The sequence below is a fragment of the Acartia tonsa genome, chromosome 9, assembly GCF_053477335.1.
Source record: "Acartia tonsa isolate MP-2025a chromosome 9, ASM5347733v1, whole genome shotgun sequence".
Classification (NCBI taxonomy): domain Eukaryota; kingdom Metazoa; phylum Arthropoda; class Copepoda; order Calanoida; family Acartiidae; genus Acartia; species Acartia tonsa.
Window position 1 is genome coordinate 20,516,986 of NC_137268.1, and position 22,292 is coordinate 20,539,277.

At 29.5% G+C, this 22,292-nt stretch overlaps 1 protein-coding gene across 2 annotated transcripts in view; it reads right to left on the reverse strand.

Annotated features, from left to right (window-relative positions):
* Positions 1–22,292, reverse strand: part of LOC145328460 (uncharacterized) — a 66,209-nt gene that overhangs the window by 25,659 nt on the left and 18,258 nt on the right. For both annotated transcript variants that reach the window (XM_080172158.1, XM_080172159.1), the window contains exons 4-13: positions 16,849–16,938; positions 16,260–16,368; positions 15,474–15,568; positions 15,188–15,268; positions 12,327–12,395; positions 8,903–8,919; positions 4,562–4,628; positions 3,960–3,993; positions 3,413–3,464; positions 2,641–2,708 (exon numbers count right to left, since the gene is read on the reverse strand). In XM_080172158.1, the coding sequence (XP_080028284.1) occupies positions 2,641–2,708; positions 3,413–3,464; positions 3,960–3,993; positions 4,562–4,628; positions 8,903–8,919; positions 12,327–12,395; positions 15,188–15,268; positions 15,474–15,568; positions 16,260–16,368; positions 16,849–16,938 (682 nt within the window). The remainder of the gene's footprint in view (positions 1–2,640; positions 2,709–3,412; positions 3,465–3,959; positions 3,994–4,561; positions 4,629–8,902; positions 8,920–12,326; positions 12,396–15,187; positions 15,269–15,473; positions 15,569–16,259; positions 16,369–16,848; positions 16,939–22,292) is intronic.

Genomic DNA, 22,292 nt, shown 5'->3' on the forward strand with positions numbered 1-22,292 from the left:
CACAGATATCTATAAAAAACCTACAGACCGTTGCCAGTACCTGTTGCCAACATCAGCACATCCTGCACACATTACCAAAAATATTCCCTTCAGCTTATGTTACAGACTAGTAAGAATATGTTCTGAAAAAAACACACTAATCCAACGACTAGATGAACTTAAACAACTGCTTCTTTCTAGAAACTACAACCTACAGATAATCAATGGTGCTATTGCCAAGGCTCTAAATATTGATAGAAATGCGGCCCTGGAAAAGAAAGTTAAAGTATCAACCAAGAGAATACCATTTGTTATTACTTTCCATCCAGCTCTACCTTCAATCAGCACAATCCTAAAACAAGGTTGGAAAATAATGGTAAAGGATGAGAGACTGAAAAAGATATTTCCAGAACCACCTTTAGTTGCATATCGTCAGCCTAAACACAGCTCTCTCCGGGAAATATTGGTGAAATCAAAGCTACCTGAACGTGAAAAAAGAAGTGTCAAAGGTATGAAGAGATGTAACCTACCTAACTGTCCCTCCTGCCCTCATGTCCGTGAAGCCAAAGTTGTCTACAGCTCAGCAAATAATTTTAAGGTACCTATTTCTACACCAGTCAGCTGCTCTACAAAAAATCTCATCTATGTTATAACATGTGATAAGAGAGAATGCAAATACAAACAGTATGTAGGAGAAACGGGGAAACAGCTTAAAGAAAGATTCAAACAACATTTAGATTGTGTCAGATCTCTAAATGAAAACTTGAATAAAACTGCAGTTGGGGAACATTTTAATCTTCCTGGACACAGTGTTGCCAACATGAAAGTATCTGTTATAGAAAATTGCAGGCAGGAGTCAGCCATGTACAGAAAATGTCGAGAATCCTTCTTCATCAATAAATTTGAAACAAAGCACCTGGGGCTGAACAGAAAAATTTAAAATTATTGTTATTGTTATATATTTTTGTTAATGAAAGTAAATTTTGCTAATACATGTTGTTTTTTCTTGTAACATAATTTATACCTATTTGACTTGCAAATTGCAATATTTTTTTAAAAAATGCTAACCCAACCAAAATTTTGAATATTTTCTTCCTTGTTGTTGTATAAATTCTTACCACTGTTGAAAAGTTTGACCGCCAATTTTCATCTGCTAACCCTTCCCCCCCCCCCCCCCCCTTCTATTACAATAAATAATTCAGTTGTACATAAACTCTCAAACAATTAGGTACACCATATTTCAAAGTAAAAAGATTTGGATTTTATTTTGCTTTTAAAAATTCTTTTTTTCAAAGTTCTTAATATTTTTAACTTGTTTTTTGTTAAACTTATATTAATTTTAACTAGTATGAAGCTTGTTGTTTTCTTAAGAATTTTTGCAAATATGGTTATTATTTTATAGAATTGAGAAGGCTTGAATAAAGCGAAATATATTTTCTACAAAGAAGTGTGTTCTTCCATGTGTAGTTAGCTCTAGCCGCGCGTTTTTTCAAAGTTTTATCATAACGTTACATTATTCGTTGGCTTAACAACCCTGGGGACTTCTATTTACTTTTAATTGGTTGGTTCATTTAGTTGAGTGTCCAAACGTTTCAATCACTAATTGTAATCTACAGAAGAGATAATTTTGTGTATCATAATTATGTATATACATCAATTTATCGCTCATTGTCTTATCCCTTTAGACCCCTGAAGAAGATCTTGTAAATAACTTGAACAATTGGTCTATAGAATGTTCAAAAAAGGTTAATAAGTGGTTCCTCATTTATTCATTAAAAATAAGAAAATGCGCCCATCAAAAAGCTCTTTATTGTAAGGTGGCCAGGGCAGAAAAATATCCCATAAATCGTATATTTAAAAATAGGATAGTCTTAACTAATCTCAGAATTTACATGAAGCTTCCATAAATGGAGAACTCAATTAGATTCGTCGTTAGCAAGATCTTAACGGGGACGCAAAAATGGATATATTGATAGGGGAAATTTGTCGTCAAATTAAATAGGTTGCAAATATGGACCTCATTTATCCAGTAGAAGGGGAGAGAAGGGTGCAAAGAGGGTTATTCGGGAGTGTCTTTATTCTAGCCAGCTGCGGGTATCCCTTTATTAGAGTACATGAAAATCTATGAAGAGATTCACGTTTAGCTTGGATATTTTCATCCTTGTTTCATTTTATCTATTAAATAGGATTCGTTAGAAACAGAATTTAATATAAAAAATTAAACGTGATTTTTTTGAAATTTCTTTGATATTTAGTTTAAAGAGAAATAAATACTATTTAAATATTTAATGTAGATAGTAGATTGATAGATAGATCTAAGTTTATATTGGTAAATATGGAGATAGTTTAAAAGATTTAGATTAAAAGAGCTCTGACTACAGGGCGGGGACCCTGTCCCGACTTTGTATTGGGTCTTTGAAATCAGCAAATAGCGTCGAGTCCCTACAAAAGAATAGAAAGCAAGCAAAAAGGGTCTCCACCACTTGAGAATGGATTATACATCTATTCATTTTTTGGTAAATCAATAGATAGATTGATAGGTAAATAGATGTACAGATAGATAGACAGACAGATGGGTAGACAGATGGGTAAACAGAAAGATAGACATATACATATATAAACAGATGGATAGAAATATGGATAGATAGATTGATATCTAACCTGATTTAAAAGACCAGAATCCATTATGAAATTAATAAAATCTTTTTGACTCATCTCGCCCCAAGGAACTGAAAATATAGAAACAATAGTTTATTCGAGTTTCCCATAAAATGCCTAGCAACCTCCCTCCAACCTATCATTGAGAAATAAATTGAAAATAAGAAGGAAGGGGGGGGGGAGTTTTTTTTTGTTAAGTAATCGTATCAGTCTTTTTTTTACCTTAGGTTGGGTTATATATGATAAATGGTAGACACACACTTTGAGGGCCCTACTATAGGTGATAATCGCAGGAGTCTAAAGGGATCTAAGACAATGACTGATAAATTGGTGTACAATATACATCCCAAATGATGATGCACAAAATTACTCATACTGAAGATTAAAATTATTATTATTTCAATCTTTTCAATACTCAACTTAATGAACTAACCAATTAAAAGTGAATAAAAGTCCCCAAAGTAGTTAAGCCAACAAATGAGAAAAGGTTATTATGATTGTATCACTAAATAGACTAGAAATAATTTATAATATGGCTTCAACACCAATTAATATCCACTCGATAAGAACTTGTTCTCATACATATTGAAAAATCATGTATTATAGCATCGTTTTACAGACAATTTTCCACGAATAATAAAATAAAAATCATAAAATTAATACAGACCATTCGGCCTCTCGGGGCTAACAAAAGTATTTTTAATACTATATTTTTTTTTATTTTAATATTCGCGGAAAGGTGTCTATAATGCGATGCAACAATAAACAACTATACCTAAATCCAGAACTCTATCCAAATATTTTTGTATATCGTCAGCTGTATATTCCTAAAAAATATATAGGTAGTTACAATATAGAAATATCCATAAGTAGCGCAACAAAAATAAAAAAAAATTAAAATTAATTCAATTACAAGAAACAGTTTTATATTGTTTATTTGCCCTTGTACTTTTAAATTTGCGTACATTCTCGAAGTATTTAGTATCTGACTCTAATTTTCAAAGCGTTCCTATTTCATCTTAAGTTGGGACTATGTTCTGACTCAATTGGTTCTTTTAATATTAGCCAATAGCGTCGGAAATATAAACACAGCCAAGCCGCTAGAAATGAGCAAAATGCAATTTACTAGCAGACGTTGTCCCCACCACTTGGGCCAGGTATTTGTCTGAGTTATTCATCTATAGTTATACATCTATTGTTAGATTTTTGTGGTTATATTATGAATTACTTCTATATAAATGTTTACTGTTCTTTTGCTGTGCTAATTACTGAAAATTAACAGTCTTTATGTTTACCAAAATTGTGTAAAAATCCTAATTTACCTTTACTCTCCCTTCTTTAATTTCTTTTATCATTCTGAAAAGAAAAATAATGATTTTAGATGGAATTCAAGACATAGATATAGATAGAAACACAGGTTGATATTTAGATTGATAGAAAGATGGGTATATAAAAAGGGGGGGGGGGGGAAGGGGACATTGAGCTGTTTTTTACACTAGTCTCCAAAGTATCATTACATTTTCTTATTCGTTGGCTAATCATGGGCACTTTAATTGAATTTCAATTACTTATTTCAATAGGAATCCAAACATTACAATAACTTATTGTAATCTACAAAAGGGGTAAAAGGGGATATACAATATACATCAATTTATAGGACATTGTCCTATCCCTTTATATCCCTGATAGATAGATATATGGATGAAGATAATAGATAATAGATAAATATATAGATAGATTGATAGAGCATATAACAACAATAGATAGATAGGTATACCTTAATCTGGCCTCATTTGGTGTATTTGCATGTAAGGTCCTTCTTGTTATAAGAGAAAAGATATAGATGGATCGTTAATAAATTAATAAATATATAATAAGATAAATAGACAGATAACAATATAGATAGATTGATAGATATATATACCTTAATCTGGCCTCAACTGGTATATTTGCATCTTTTTGCCCTTCAACCTCCTCACAAATTGTTCGGTCTGTCACATTTTTTACAAGTATTTATAAAAAAGAATTGACGTATACAAATTCTAGTTTAACAAGGATGACAACGTCTATAAGTTGCATGGGTGGTCAAAGTGAAAAATAGTTTATGTTCAGTGGTAACAGACAGGGAAATAAAGGGATAAGACAATGGCCAATAAATTGATATGTGTCTCTAGTATATACATAAAATTACTGTAGATTACAACAAGTGGTTGAAACGTTTGGACACTCAACTTAATGATCCAACCAATCTAATTTCAATAGAAGTCCCCAAAGTTGCTAAGCTTAACGAATTAGATATTATAAAACTTTGGGGACTAGTGTGAGAAACAGCCCATTGTCCCCTCCCTTCCTGGGTAAAGGATCTTAAATATTTAGGTATGTAATAGCATAAAACGAATCTTTTCAATTATCTAAATATTTGTTATTTTGTGGCATTACTAACAGACTAACAGATTAAATAAATTATATGTTAAATATCTTAAATAAAAGCTGAGAAAATTACGTTTACTTTTCAGACAGTTAGACATTCAGACGGACATTTTAACTTAAAGAATAATCTTTCACTTTTATCATTACCATTGCCATTTTAACTAAACCTATATATACATATTAGATAAATCTGTAAATTGTCTTAAAGAAGATTCATTTAGATAGCTTTTTAAAAGCGAAGCTTTTTTAAAAGCGAAGCTTTTCTATAATTAGGGTCGGTCCGTCCGTCCGTCCGTCACGGATAGCTTTTTTCGTTAATTTAGACATGTTAGAATTGTCCTATCGATTTCAAATTTTGCATGGTGATTCCTTTAGGAGTTAGGTACGATTTAGAATGCGTAGCAACTCTAAAATCTTTACCAAAATGACCGTACGTCCATTTTAAAAATGTTGATTTTTTACTTTTTTAAATAGCCTTTTTCGTTAATTTAGGCATGTTAGAATTGTCCTATCGATTTCAAATTTTGCATGGTGATTCCTGTAATAGTTAGGTACGAGTTAGAAAGCGTAGCAACTCTATAATCATTACCAGAATGTCCGTACGTCCATTTTAAACATGTTGATTTTTTTACATTTTTAACAACAAATTTGTATGTGACCTAATTATCCGATTGGTCTGATTTTTGGTATACTGATTCCTGGGACAACAAAGTACAGTATTATAAGCGAAGCAACTCTAAATCAAGTCCTAAAAATGTAAGTATGTCCATAATCATTATCCTGTATCAAGCAGTTTTTCAACAAATTTACTTACAATTTTGCTTTGACTCTTATACATTCGCATTCTGATTATTCAGTTCTGACATTATACAAGTGTTAATGTCCGTTTGTCCTACCGTTTCAGAGCTTCGCTTTTATGGATGTTGTCATACTTGTTAAATCACAATTAGGTATAGCAAATCTTTGCAACTCTTTATCATTACTTGAATGTTCGTACTTTATTACCTTCTTTAATTGTATGAAATAATTGTTTTTTTTATGGATGTTGGCATCCTTGTCTATTGTTTATTTGTATCCGTTATTTAAAATTTATTTTAAATAATAAAACTTTCATAAAACTGTTCGATCTAATAAAATTTCATAAGTGAATTTTTGTATAATTCAGAGAGAGGAATCTTTATTCCAATATGGCTTCGAAACCAATTTATATCCGCTGGATTAGAACCTGTTCTGGGCCATACAGAAAAGCATGTATCGTATCGTATTATAGACAATTTTCTACAAATAATTCATAAAATTGTAAAATTAACATATGTTTTGTAGACGCGGGCATGACAAAATTATCTTAGAATTTTTAATTTTACTCTCCGCGGAGATCTGTCTATAATCCGATGCGATAAACAACTATTCCTAAAAGTATAGAAAAACAGTTGATTGCCTGTCATTTATGTGTAAGTCCTTCACTTTAAATTTTTTAGTACCCTCCCCCCCCCCCCTCAACAAAAAAAATTATATTAGGGGGGGTAATGCAAATTTTAACCCCTAGGCTAAAACGTTTTTGCTGGTAAAAAAGGTTGAATTACCACTCCTAAATCCCCCCCTACCCAAAAAAAAGCTTTGACGTCCTTGTCAATATTGATAGTACGCCTCCCATTTAATTATCCATCAATTTGTCTGTCCTATTTAATATTTTCAAAATAAAAATTTGAAATACTTTATCATATCCCAGAAGTTTGGTCAAATTTAACACGAAATTTTTTTTTTCTTCAGTAAATTCAGTAAAGTCTCTATAACCATCGAGTGGACCATTTCTCCCATTTTTTTAAATGGGAGAAATGGGAAAGGGACGGGTTCCAACCCCGTTGGGTGCTATCCTTGAAGGGATTTTAACCATATTTGATTTAACCTAACTAAAAAAAAGCAATACATATACCAATAGTTCGTAAGATAAAATAAAGGATGGGGAAAGTTTGAATTCAACTGCCGAACCAAATATTTTACCAAAATTTCTAAAGAATCAATGTAATAAATTCTACACAAAGAATTTGAGAGAGAAAAAACTGAAACACAGATAAATATTTAGAAAAAAACAAAGGTTTACAGCCAGGGAGGTAGGGTATATTAAGTTGCTTAATACACTAGTCCCCAAAGTATTATAATAACAGTTTTGTTGGTTCAACAATTTTGGGGAATTTTGAATTGTTAGTTCTTCATTAAGTTGAGTGTCCAAAAATTTCAACCATAAATAGTAACCTACCGAAGGGGTAATTTTGTGCATCATCATGTGCATTAATATGTTAGCTATTGATCCTGTGTTCAATCTATATGGGAAGGGGGAGGTAAGGACTGGGGATAATGTTGTTAATTCAGCTTCTATGTAAGATAGTATTCTAAATTTTTTTGTATGTCTAAAGGGTAAAACTTTGGGGTTGGAAATAATAATATAAGCTTACCTTTCCAAAGACATTTTCAATATAAATTTACCAAAACCATAAATTGCTAAATAAAAGTCCCTGTTTATAGATTAAACTGTTTTTAACCTATTTTTTTATCATATATCAAAAATATACTATGACACCAGTAGAATCAGACTACAGAGCCCAAATTTGAATTAAGTCCCCAATAAACTTTTTTGGGGGGATTTAAAAATCAATTTTATATGTTGCTGTGATCATTTTGATGGAAGCAAAAGCATTTTTTAGTTTGGGGTTAAATTGTTTCTTACAGAACAATTTGATGTGATTCAGATTATATCAATACAATAATAAAAACTCTACTCTGTTCGATGCAAATAATTTTTTTCTAAAACAATAATTTATATAGAAGAAATTTAACATTAAAATAAAACATATTATTCTGAAGTCTGAACCAATTAAAAGTCTCGTTTCATTTCAGTTTTTTACAATTCAAAAAAGAGTGTTTTCACAAAGTGACTTATTTCCAATGTAGTTAAATAATTTTTATTTAATTAAAATTAAAAGAATGAAAACTATACACATAAAAGATACATGTTTTTTAAAAATATTTAAAAAGATATGTTTGAATAATCTTATATTTTATCATATTTGTATATGTGACAAAAAAAAATTTGTTGTATTGCGTAAACGTTTGTTGTCATCTTTCACTATTTAACCCTTTACAGCCAATTTTTTTGTGTTTTAAATAAGTGATGGAAAACAAGCATGTTAAAGTTAATTCATTGATATATTGTAAAGAATTAAGTTTTTAATGAATTAATTTAGATGAAATCAAAAGGCCTAATTTTACTCTATACCAGAATACTATATATATGAAGCAAAACACTCTAAAAGCTACGAATTTTACCCAAATAAAAAAAGACCTTTTGCTCTGACCAAAAAAGACCACAGCAACAGTAAAATTAATTTTTAAATCCCCTCAAAAAAGTTTATTGGGGACTTAATTCAAATTTAGGCTCTGCAGTTTAATTCTACTGGTGTCATAGTATATTTTTGATATATGTTTTAAAAATAGGTTAAAAACAGTTTAAACGGTATAGCACAATTTCTACAAAATTGAGAAATTTATGGATTTTAAATTATAAGAAAAAAATCATACGTAATAAAAAGTTTAAGTACAACCACATCCATAAAAAAAGTTGTTAGATACGGTTTAAACAGTAAATTCAAATAATAACAATTTTAATAGTAAGGCCTTGGCTAACAATATTGGTATACGTTTTATGAAATTTATTTTATCATTCACAGAGAATTGTTTGTAATACGATGATATACGCGATTTTCAGTAGAGAACCGGTTCTATTCCAGTGAATATTAATCGGTTTCGAAGCAATTCCCAAAATAAAATTCTTGTATTCCTAGTTGATACAGAGCCCTGAAAAAAAAATAAATAAATTATCAGGTTTAAGTGTATTTGAATATCCTTGATTTTTTCAAGTGTATTTGAATATCCTTGATTTTTTCAAGTGTATTTGAATATCCTTGATTGTATCAAGTGTATTTGAATATCCTTGAATGTTTCAAGTGTATTTGAATATCCTTGATTGTTTCAAGTGTATTTGAATATCCTTGATTGTATCAAGTGTATTTGAATATCCTTGATTTTATCAAGTGTATTTGAATATCCTTGATTGTATCAAGTGTATTTGAATATCCTTGATTGTATCAAGTGTATTTGAATATCCTTGATTGTATCAAGTGTATTTGAATATCCTTGATTGTATCAAGTGTATTTGAATATCCTTGATTGTTTCAAGTGTTTTTGAGTATCCTTGATTGTATCAAGTGTATTTGAATATCCTTGATTGTATCAAGTGGATTAAAATATCCTTGATTGTATCAAGTGTATTTGAATATCCTTGATTGTATCAAGTGGATTTGAATATCCTTGATTGTATCAAGTGCATTTGAATATCCTTGATTGTATCAAGTGTATTTGAATATCCTTGATTGTATCAAGTGTATTTGAATATCCTTGATTGTTTCAAGTGTAGTTGAGTATCCACAGATATTTTTCTATTTTATGTATTTTATTATCCACAACTGTTTCTATAGTTTTCTTTCAATATCTATAATTTTTGTTTAAATACATTTTATAATCCACAATAATACCTATCTATACATTTGTCAGTATCATAGCTACTCTACAAGTAGGTCAGTTCCGTGAATCCATATGGTATGCGCTTTCGGAGCTGGAACTTACATTTGGACAGCCGCTTGACCGCTGGCCAATGAAGTCCAGTGAGGGGATTTGGATAAAGGTTTTTTTATTCCCCCATAACAATAGGCACCTCAAAATTTTGGAAATACATTAGATTACGCCCAAATAAACCTTTAAAAAAAAGCTAATTTAATATTCCCCCCCCTTCATTAGAAAAAAAGCTTGGACATTGTATTGGTATTTGAATAGTATGTTTCCCGGCGTGGATTCGAACCCATATTCTTTCTTTTCCTTATCCCAATAGGGCACCGAAGGGACGCTAACTTCATAATAGTGCGCGGCATTTCAAACAATAATATGCGCGTTATGTAAACAAACTATCCTATTGCTTTGTTCCCCCCACGAGACACGGAGCTTGTGTGTATGAAAAATCATGTTTTGACAGAAAATGTGTTATGCTCCGTGCTAAATATACCTCGAATGCTTCCCTGCTTGTTATGTTCAATGATTTGGTAAATATTTAATTCTTCTTTAAGCCTTAAAATTAGAATGGAATGATATTTTCAAAGGAAGCAAATTAATTTTTTTATTTTTATTAAAATAGACCAAGTAATTGATTTATTTTTGCAACAGAACATTTTTATAGTTATTTAAAATGATTCTATCTAAAAATTATCAATTCGTATTATGTTTTTGATTTGATTTTTGAAGATTTAAGTTTAATCTTTTATTCGCTTTTTAAAAATTTATTGCAAATCACGAAACCTCGTTCGTTTTTTAGACAATAAGATTTTTTAAAAGTTTTGATAACATTTTAATATATCTGTATCAATTTTGTTATTTTTATTTCAGTGCCCACCGTTTTATGGTGGTATTGTCAATAAATACACCATTTGTAACTGCACTTGCGTTTGTTCATGCGGGAAGTAGTGAGGAAATTGTGCTTCTGCACTTTAAGATCTCGTATACGGCCACGTCAGCCCGTGTACCAAAACAGACATCCTTGCCAATAGCAGCCTTTAAAGTTTGGATTTCTTTTAGAAATGATTATTTCCCGCTATATTTTCCATAAATGGCAATAAATCCAAAATATAATTTCTAATAATCAAAAATTCCTTTAATTCCCAAAAATAAATTTTGTTCAAAATTTATTTATGTTTGTTATTCCCTATATGATTTGCTTATATGACTTAACCAGTTTTCATTTAAACATTAAAATATTAATATTCAACACGATTGTATTTGATTGTTATTGCTGCGCTGTTTATAGGGGATTCAACTTTTTTTGCTCTCGAATAATTGTCTGCTATTTCTGTAAAAATTACTACAAATTTAAAAAAATGAATATTTTGATTAGTGCAGCTACTCTATATGTCAAGGATGTGTACATACGTCTATCCGTCACGTAATGATTGTATTGTATCCAGTCTATTTTACGGTATCTACGCATAATCAATGTCATAAGATTAGCTATTTTATTTCTGACCTAATAGTTTTATTTTCAACTGTAAAACTGTCTACTGTCTTATATTTAGAAGCAAAGCTACCCTTTGATTCCAAATTTCCATCCTCCTGTCCGTCGGTCTGTTGATTTTTTGGCTACTATTAAAGATAGACAGCTCAATTTTTGGTTATCTGCCTCTTATGCTACAAAGACCAACATATATATTTTATTCAAAAAGGCTTTGTGATTTTTTACTTTACAGGTAAATATTTTTTAGTGACAATGAATATCTGCTCTAAAACTTAAGTTGTAAATTGGTCCATTAAAAGTTTTTGTTCTTTGCAATACTACTTTTTCTACTTGTTTTTAATATAGCTAAATTAGGTTTTATAACTAATTTGACGTAAAACCTCTTTGTTATATAAATGTTTCATATTCATTTATGTAGGAATTTTCTAATTACTTACATAGAATAGATTAATTTATTAAATATAGTTAAAATATCACAATATCGACTCAAAATCAGGGCTCGGCAGCTGCGTGTTAGCCGCGACAAAGCCTAAAATTTAAACCCGTTTGCATGATTTTAATTTTTTTCTGAAAAGAGGGATTGCCACATTTGGGTCAGGTTCAGACTTCCAGTTGATTTTTAAATTTGTAAACGGTTGATTTCACTGAGGCTTGATGGAGGCTTACGCGCAGCTGCCGAGCTCTTTTTAAAATTGCCGAAAGTTTTTAAGCAGTTTAAAAATCGGCCCATAAACAAAATATTTATAGTTTTAACCAGCGTTGCGGAGCCGTTTTATTTTGATGCGGCTCCGGATCCGGCTCCGACCTAAAAATTTAAGAAAAAACTCGACATATTTTTTCCCACGTCTATTTTTGACTTTTGAAGGTTTTAAAAGTTCAATTTTTGATAGAAATGGACTTAAAAACTTAATTGGGGCATATGCACATGACAAAACAGAGTTACCAAATTATAATTTATAAAAAATCTCTTTATTTATCTAGTCCGGAGCCGGATCCGTTTTTTAACGAAAATTACGGCTCCGGCTCCAGCAAAATATGGCAGCTCCACGGCTTCCGGCCTTGGCTCCGCAACACTGGTTTTAACTATAATAGACGATCTTAAATTTCTAGTTTTAGAGAGGTTGGGATACTAAAAACTTCAACTTACCATCTCAAAACATTGTTGACAACGATTATAGGCTCACTACAACCCTCAAATCTTGTTTTCAAAAGTTCCCTAAAAATATATTTCAATTCAGAATAGATAGATAGATTGACAATTAAAGCTCAAGCAACTTTTCAGTAAACAAGGGAGAGGGCGTTTTTTTACCTCTACCCCTTTCTTTAGCTAGATGGGTGGATGAAATAATGAATTTACTTGTTCGCAGCTAGACGTTGGAATATATAGATATTTAAAAAAAATTTAATGGATAGATAAATGTATAAATTGATTGCTGGATAGTTTGGTGGATAAATAGATTATAGATAAATAAACGGATAGATAAATTGATAGATAGATAAATTTAAAGATAGATAGATAAATAAATAGATATATAAATGGATACATAGATAAATGAATAGATAGATGAATACATATTTATGAATGGATAGATTATTAGATAGATTGATGGATAGATTACTAAATATATTAATGAATAAATATATAGAGAGATAGGTGGATTGACAGATTAATGATGATAGATAGAGGGATTGATAAATGAATATTTAAATAGAAATATGATGTACAGATGAATTGATTGCGATTTTTTAGATATAATATAACCAATAATATTATATGGATTATAACAATGTAAGTTTTTGTTTCTTATGTAATTGTTTTGTAATCTAATTTCATCTTCTCCTAAACAATTGAATAAATAAAAGTTACACAAGTCTTAATTAAATTAATTTTAATTGTTCCTTAACAAATAAAAATCAAATTAGTACTTTTTAAACTTTTGAAAACTAAATCTGAATTTCAATCCACTATATAATAGTAATACGATATTTGTCTGGCTATATCTCTTACATAAACTCACCCTAACCGCTGGACCGATATGGCTTCCCTATTCATAGTAGTAAAATTTCAATAAAAGCACCCAAAGATGTGAAGCCAACGAATAAGAAAACGTTATTATACAACTTTGGTGGACTAATGTTCGGAGTTAAAATACAAAGCTAGCGATAGCTACAAATAACAAAAAAAAGTCAAATGTTTTACTAAAGTCAAACCAACACAAATTATATTTTACAATAAATATTGATTAAAAAGTTAAAATTTTACAAACTCATTTATAAATGTATAAATATAGCTTATTTTCATAATTATATTACTGATGTTTTTAAAAGCGAAGCTTTTCTTTAATTAGGGTAGGTCCGTACGTACGTAACGGATAGCTTTTTTTTTATTAATTTAGGCATGTTAAAATTGTCCTATCGATTTCAAACTTTGCTGGTTGATTCCTGTAGTAGTTAGGTACGATTTAGAAAGCGTAGCAACTCTATCATTGTTACGTCCATTTAAAACAGGTCGATTTCTAACTTTTTTAACAAGGTTTTTTTTATGTTTTTTAAAAAGAAGTTTTGCATTAAATTTACGTATAGTTTTGTCAAAACTTGAATATTTATAATATGTACACGGTGTTTCAGAAAAAACTGCGTTTTCCGTTTTTCTGACACAACAAGAAGGAATACAGAAAAAACGATTATATGCCCTTATTCTCTGTAAAAAAGTACATCAAATTTATAACAGGTGTTTTTCATTATCTCTAAAAATACGGCCTCTATGATAGGTACATAGTTTCCAAAAATGCTTTATGTGAAAAATATTGTGCAAGAAAAATTAAAATAACTCTTCTATTATGCATAAAAAAATCGTAGAATTTCAATATTAATTTAGAAAAAGGTATAAGAAAAGTACCTTCATAAGTTTTAAAGGTGAAATGCTTTTTAGCTCCTCACGAAAGCATTTTTAAGAAACTGCAATTTGTCATTTTTTCACATTTCTTGATTGTGATGCATTTGCAGTAAAAGAATCTTCTTTAATAGCGTAGGTTATAGTAAAAAGAAAAAAACTTCTTTTTATTTGACAAAAAAGTCTCTAAAGACAAAAAAGTTATTGAAGTTTGAATTTTTTTTATTAAAGCATTTAATTACAAATTATGGATAAATTATGATTTTATATCTTAACCTGTCAATCAAATTAAATTATAGGAATAAATGAGGGGTGTGAATTTACGAACATGAGCAATTTTTAAGGTCATGTTTCTTAAGTATACAAAAAGAAAAACTGAATATTTGTTTTCAGTGAGGGAATTTTAAATGAAATTTTTAGTGTAATTGGTAGAAAATTGTACCAGAAAAGAGCATCATACGCATCTTTTGAAATATTTATGCTTTAAAATGCGCCGTTATTTACAGAGATATTAAAAAACACCTGTAACAATTTTGATGCATATTTTTATAGAGAATATTGAAATATAATTATTTTTTTTTGTACTCCTAATGGTTGTTTCCCAAATTTGGAAAACGCAGTTTTTTTTTAAACGCCCTGTGTATTCAGTTTTGAAACTCTACAAGAATACTTATTTGAAGAGATGGCACACTTGAAATATATAATAATTGATGAATTTATATTTAAATATATAATTTGATAAGACATATTCATAAATTAAAAGAGATAGATAAAGTAGTAAGTTATTTTTGTCTGGGGTGGTTTTAATATGTTTTTTTTTAAATTTAGGCGTAGGATGGTTTTGGTCTATTTTTCTTCACTATCCTGTACACCCTTCAAAAACAACCCCCTAGATGTAGGGGCGATACCGCTAGTATTGTATAATTGGGTTGACAATAAGTAGTTACGGATATCCGGTTCTGCCATATATCCGGCAATTTTCAATATCCGGCCGGATACCGGATATTGAAACCTTCCGGCTGATTTCTAATGCCGGATATCCGGTAATTTGTCTAATATCGAACGTTGGCCAGATATCCGGCCTAACCCTAATACAAAAATAAAGATATATATACCTAACAGCAGAAGATTCCAGCCAAACCAAGTTAGGGTGTTCATAAAGGCAGTTTCCTAGGCTCTCTATTTTGGCGGCTACCCTGAAAATATGAATTTACATGGTTCATTAAGATCTCTATAACTTTAGAGAGACAAAAGTTTGCATAAAAGTTTTTGGGTGCTTTCAATGAATTATGATTTGATGGTTGAACTCTAGTAGTGTCTAAACTCTTGAACCAATGATTTTAATTGGCAGAAGGGTAACAAATAGATTGTTTAGTATATAGACTGAAAATCTAGACATACCTCTTCTTAATAGGCTCAGTCCCATATTCTTCATAAACCAAGCTGTAATTTAAATCCCAGAAAACCGTTTCTTCACACATTGTACCTTCAAGCGCCTGAAAACAACCCGGGTTATATTAGAATAGGTTTTAGCGGTCCAACAACAAGACTTGCAGTTTTACTGAGTTAACCGACATAACAGACAACCGCCAGTTTTGGGGCAAGGCCTAGCTATTAATGTCGAGCATCTGACATTCCAGCAGAAGGATCCTAATTTATCGTGTTTAGTTTTGATGCGATTTTAAGCCGAAATTCAAACCCATCACCTTCCAATCCATGTGCGGATGTGCTTAGGGATAGCTATTCTACCCAACGAAGCAAGTAATAGTGGCTGACTTAGATTTTGACGTTAAAAAAATAACCAGTGAGAGGCCAGTTTACACTGTAATTGACAAATGGTAAAATTTGTAGTGGCCTATTATTGGTTTATTTTTTGACGTCATAATCTAAGTCAGCCACTTTTACTAGCTTTCTAAACAACAATTCTAAAAAAATCACAAAATCTTATAAAGTATCTGGTGGTATATTTTGTTTTTGTCTTGTATCTGAAGAAACGAAGGGGAGGAAAAGGGGAAGGGGGTTGTGGGGAATATTTCCTTCAGAGTTGTTTGTCAGAAAATCATTCCCTTGTCTCTAGGATGTGCTACGTGTTGATTAATGAACATAAACAATTATAAATGGCGGTCGGACTGCTTTTTAGCAGGGTGGTTTGGTTTTTTTTTATATTTTTCAAATTTTGTTTTTTACCTCGCTACAGAGTTGGAAAAGATGTCTGATCCTGAAGAGTTTAGCTGCGTGCCATAATCTCCACAGTAAGTTTCTACTATAACCGTTCTCATAGTCAGATTTATCAAATCTAAACAGAATGATAGTTTGATAAATAGGTAGATACATTGATAGATAGGTCATTTGTGGAAATATCAATAAAAATATAGATTGAAAGATGGATTGGTGGTAAGTTTGAATAATTAATTATGCCATTATATCATAGACAGCTTTTCACTGATACAAAAATTAAAAAAATGTTTGAAATACGATGATATACATGATTTTTCAGCATGCCTGAGAACCTATCTAATCCAGCGGATATTAATCGGTTATAAAGTTAAGTTATACTGGAAAGATAGATTAATAGATATATAGATTACAAAGATAGACAATTTGATATGATTCAATTGTAGAGTACACATATGTGGGTTATTGAAGCATTCAAAAATGGATAACATTGGTTTTTTTCTTTCTTTTTTGTTATAAAACATAAATTAAATGTGATAATATTCATTACCTTACACTTCTAAGCCCCTGAAGGCTATAAATGAATGCACTTTGTACTCACCTATCTTTGTAGCAGTATTCCATTAAGGCTTCAATAGCAATGGGGGGTACTCCTTCTATCTCTATTTTTGTTACTGCGCTATTAGAACTTCTAAAAGGTAAAAAAAAATAGAGTAATATATAATAATAATTAGGTCAATACGAAAAATTATTTTTTAAAACGAAGATACTCTGTAACTCACTTTGTACGTAAGTGCGTCTGTACTTAATTTTTCAAATATTGACTTCATTTAAAATTTCTTGAAAATTTTTCTCTTTTCAATTAGTATGCGATTCGTTTAATGACAATTGTTTTCATCTTTTTAATTTACTTTATCTATATGCTTAAAAAAAGCTTAATTTTGTTAAGAGGGTTCTGTTGCAAATATATTTGCATCATTGCAAAAATGTACAACCAACTCCACGTATAGTGAAGCGCACATTGGTATTCAAGGCTTTGCTTTAAAGCAGTCATTATGTAGTTATCATGTATTAAACATCATGCAATAAGTTAAGAAAATAAAGGTATAATATTGAGTTATCTTTTGTATATAGTAAAATGTATTTTGGTATTTTGGTTATACAAAGTGTTAAAGAGAACAAAAAATGTTACAATGGAGGCACTGAGAGTTAATTTATAAAGGGTAATATATTTTTCTAATAAATATATTTTGCTTTAACATCTTTTTTAAAAAAGGTGGGGTATTCCACTAGCGTCACTTATAATTAATTAAAGGTAGATTATTCACTAGCGTCATTTATTAATATGTATACAAATTTGTATAAACATAGTACTATAAATACACTCATATCAACATTTCCATATTTATATGTATATATTAATTTTTATATTATTGATTATCTCATACAATGTTAATCAATATTATCAAAAAAAGGTAATTCTGAAGGTTGTGTAACATTCTTTTTATAACTTGGTTTATACAAAGTTACATCACAAATTTTAAAATTGAAACATAACTAAATGTTAAATCATTTTAACATTAGTATAATAATTTTTGCTTAAGTTAGTTAATTCTTTCTATATTAACATAACTTTCTCAAAATTATAAAAATAAAAGGTATTTCTAAAAATCTAATACTAAAGGTTAAATCATATCAATATTCATATAATAACTTTTGCTAAGTTGGTTAATTCTTACTATATTGACTAAACTTTCTCAAGAATGCAAAACAAGGAGTATAAATTTTGAAATATAACTAAAGGTTAATTTTATTTTAAATCATTTTAACATTTGTATAATAACTTTTGCAAGTTAGTTAATTCTTTCTATATTAACATAGCTTACTCAAGATTTTATATAAATAATAGGTATTTCTAAAACTCTAAAGCTAAAAGGTTGAACGTATTAGTTAAATAATTTATCAAAATATCAGGTTGAAAAACAAATTAAATACTCAAGTGATTTGTAACTTCCCTTGGTAGATTTATATAAAACTGGCTAAAGACAGTCAAAGAAATAAAATTGATGCTAACAAATATTTAACAAAAGTTAATATCATTCATATTTTATATAAAATATTTTTGTTTATATAATCAAACATGTCTCAGTCCGACGATGAGACATCTATTGGAATGCCTCGTTTATTTAACCATACATGGGGGCGTTTTACTAACCAAAAACGTTATAAGGGTCAAAATCAACAAAATTCGTATTCTTATAGTAATAATCAACAGATAACAACTTTGCAACAAAACATGGCCAAAATGTATAAAAAGATGCAAACTATGCAAAGGACACTACATAATCTAAGTGTTCAAGGTTCAGATACACAAAGTCTTAGGGCACCAGGTCCTATCGCACAAAACTTTTTAAATTCTAATAACGATGGAAATTATAGGTTTATGTCAAATGATGTTCAGATTAATACTAGAGGGATGTCTAGGATTCATCAAACAGAATATGTCAATAAAAATGATTCAGATTGTTTTTTAGAAAAAGTCAAAACATCCAAAATATACAAATGAAAACAACTAAATCATGTCAGAGTAACAAATCTGATGTTTTAAAGATTGTAAATAATAAAACCCAAAACATTGTAGATTGTAAAAATTGCGTTTTTTCCCGTGTTTCAAAAAGTGTTAATAAACCACAAAGTACTTATGTAAGTAGTCATAACATTATGGATTTCACAGAAAGCCAAATTACTTCTGACAATAAGTCTATTGGTGACAATTACATATCAAGTAATATTTCATGTCCTCCCATTCTTTCTAATAATGATAATATAAGTCAGCGTAATGAGGTTAATCAGGTGCAAAACAATTTTGTAAGTATGCAAACTCCCATTCCTTCTAATAATGAGAATATAAATAATCATAATGAGGTTAATCAGGTGCAAAACAATTTTGTAAGTATGCAAACTCCCATTCCTTCTAATAATGAGAATATAAATAATCATAATGAGGTTAATCAGGTGCAAAATAATTTTGTAAGTATGCAAACTCCCATTCTTTCTAATATCGTTGAAATACTAAAATTAGATACAAGACTATCTCTTTTAGTTTTAAATGTTAAATATTTAGTACAGTTTTTTTCACCCTTGCTGCTCAAAACACTAATGCTCGTATATTTTATAAACTATAATCCTAAATTACATCTCTGTGTCCTTGGTTTACTTGTTTATTTACTTTGTGTTAATATACTAGTAAAAAGATTACACCCTAAAAGATTAAAATACTTAATAGCAAACAAATGTAAAAAGTCTTATCTCGGTAAGCCATTCAAATCATCAAAGGTTAAATTTAAATTTTCTAACATAGGTAGATTTTACAAAAATCTGAAATGTAAAGTCCTGTTAAGCACATTGATTAGATATGAGTGGATTATTTGTAAAAACATGTTATCAATTGCTTATTAGCTTATCTATTACCTAACTATAGTTTAAAGGGAACAAATACACTAGAAATCGTATAAATATTACCAAGTATCCATTATAATGTTAAATTGGCAAGAACTACAAAAAAAAGCCATATAAAACTACAGCTCTCTATTAAAGATAACTCTATTTTTGTGTTTATTTTTCATTGTTGTTGTTGTAACTCAGAACAAGGCCCGCACTTGCGGGCTGTCAAGGCTGAGTAGGTTGAAAACACACCCGGATATAGCTAGGCTAACAACCAACCAAGCCTAAAAAACAAACTTGCAAAATCGCCTTCTGATTTTTAAATCCAATGCGCGACTATCTGCCATACAAAACATAAAAAAATTGTGTATTGAATGTTAAGATATCTAATCTAATTTGATTACAGTTTTAATCAGACTGATAAACTATTTAATTCAAAACCTGCTTAGTAATTCAAAGAAATCAATATGATTAGGAAGTAAATCTTAGAATAAATTCAAAATATTAACTTAAATCTTTTCTGATAATTTTGTTTGCAAAATAAAAACGTTTTTTCCAACCAGACACAATAATTTTGTGGTTACGACTTGCGATATTTAAAAGAGAGCATTTAAAATTGCAAAAATTTTATATAGCTTAAAATTCTCTACAAAATTTCATGTAACATAATTAAGGATTACCAATATCATAGGATACATTCTGTTTGCGTATTGATGTTTTATTTATATATATATGTTTGATTAATATATATTATATCTTTTAAATAATTTCACCACAAGTTATAATTTATAATCTAGTTGATTCTTTGCTTAAATGATTAAGCATCTATGCAAACCAGACAAGTTTTGCAATGAGCGCGCGCGCAAGTATTAACCATGGTTTAAAGCCCTTTTCTCCTAGCAACCATTCAACTACACAAAAAGTACAATGCAAATTTATAAACTTCGACAAAAAGCCTAAAAGTTATGATAAGTTATTCTTATTTAAAAAAGTTTAAAACTATAAATAAAAAGAAAAACAAAAAATCAGGTGTTTAAAAGAAGACAAACAAAATAGCTTACTTAGTTCAGTTGCTATGAAAAACACACGAAATATACCCTTAGTAGTGGTGTACAAGTGTACATATATTTTTCATGGACGGGCGTATCCCTTAGTCCCGGACTTCTTAGTATGAAAAAAAAGAAGAAAAACGGCCGTCACTTATTAGTAAAAGTCAAAAGCATGAAAATATATTTAAATGGATATTTGTAATAATCGTTGCACTTTTTAAAATTAAAATAACTTACTGTAATACAAGCCAAAGTTAAAAGTTAACTTGAAAATAGTTGTAATCCAAAACATAATAGAGATAACATTGGTAGAGCTACTAAATATACAAACATCCCAATAATAAATGTCTCCGTTCATTCTAACTGTAGAGGTATTAGTTTAAAAAGGTTATCAATGCCGTGTAAACTTAAAGAAACCTTTTTTCTCTCAGACAATAAAGTGACTAGTTGTATTAGTAACTTCTTAAATAAATAACCTATTATTTCTGACAATAGCGTCTTGTGTATCTGTTAAAAAACGTTTATTCATAATGATTCTGATAAATAAGAGATTAAATTTTATAATGTTCAGAAAAGTATGGATGATCAATCTAATGCCAAGTCCTCTATCATTTCTATAAGTAACATATTACAAAATGGCTCCATAAAAAGGGGGAAGCTACAAAGAAAAGAGAAGGTGTATAGTATTTGCAAAATAATCACACAAGCATGATATAATCAACCAACCATACAGAAATATTATCAATATTAAACTTTGTTTTTATATTAAAACATAACAAACTAATTGGTTTAGAAATGTTATTAAAGTATCTTTTATTCTAATTTCAATTAGTTTAATTGATTTCTGTATTCAAAATATTATTAATGGATATATAATTTTAAAACAAAACAAACAAACTGGCTTCAAAATGTAATTGATTGTAATTCCAAAAGGTTTTTAAAGTTTCTAAATATTAAAATAGTTTTAAAATTTGTCTTTTTATCTTTCTAATTCCAAGACTAAAATAGATTCAAGTTTTTACAATAAGTTTACAAACAGCAACCGGCGCATTTATTCTTTTCAAGATTTCCCAAATTTTACATAAAATAGCACCTTTACGCACAACAACGACCTTTTTTAAAATTAAAGTATAAATGAAAATGCATATTAATGTATATTAATAATATTTTTAAACTAAGAAATCCAAAAAATGCAGAATTTTAGCCCCCTTATTTTCCGTTTTTTATATATGCATTATGCTAAATGGATCACCTGAAAATCAAGGTTCACAAAAGTTAATTGTTTTATTTCTATTTTACAACAAATTCGACACCTGAATAAACTTTAAATATAAAGAGCTATCTTTCTAGCAAAATGATATAAATGATGCAATGATATGCCATCTTTCTAGACATAAAGTCAATGTAAAAGTTTGATTGTATAGTATTAACTTGCTAACATTCTATCAACATTTGAATAAACCTTGTTTTTGCATCATTTAAGATTGCCGTCTATTTAGAATTTAAAAAGGTTACCATTCTCAATTATAGCTTATGTTGAAGCTATAAAGTA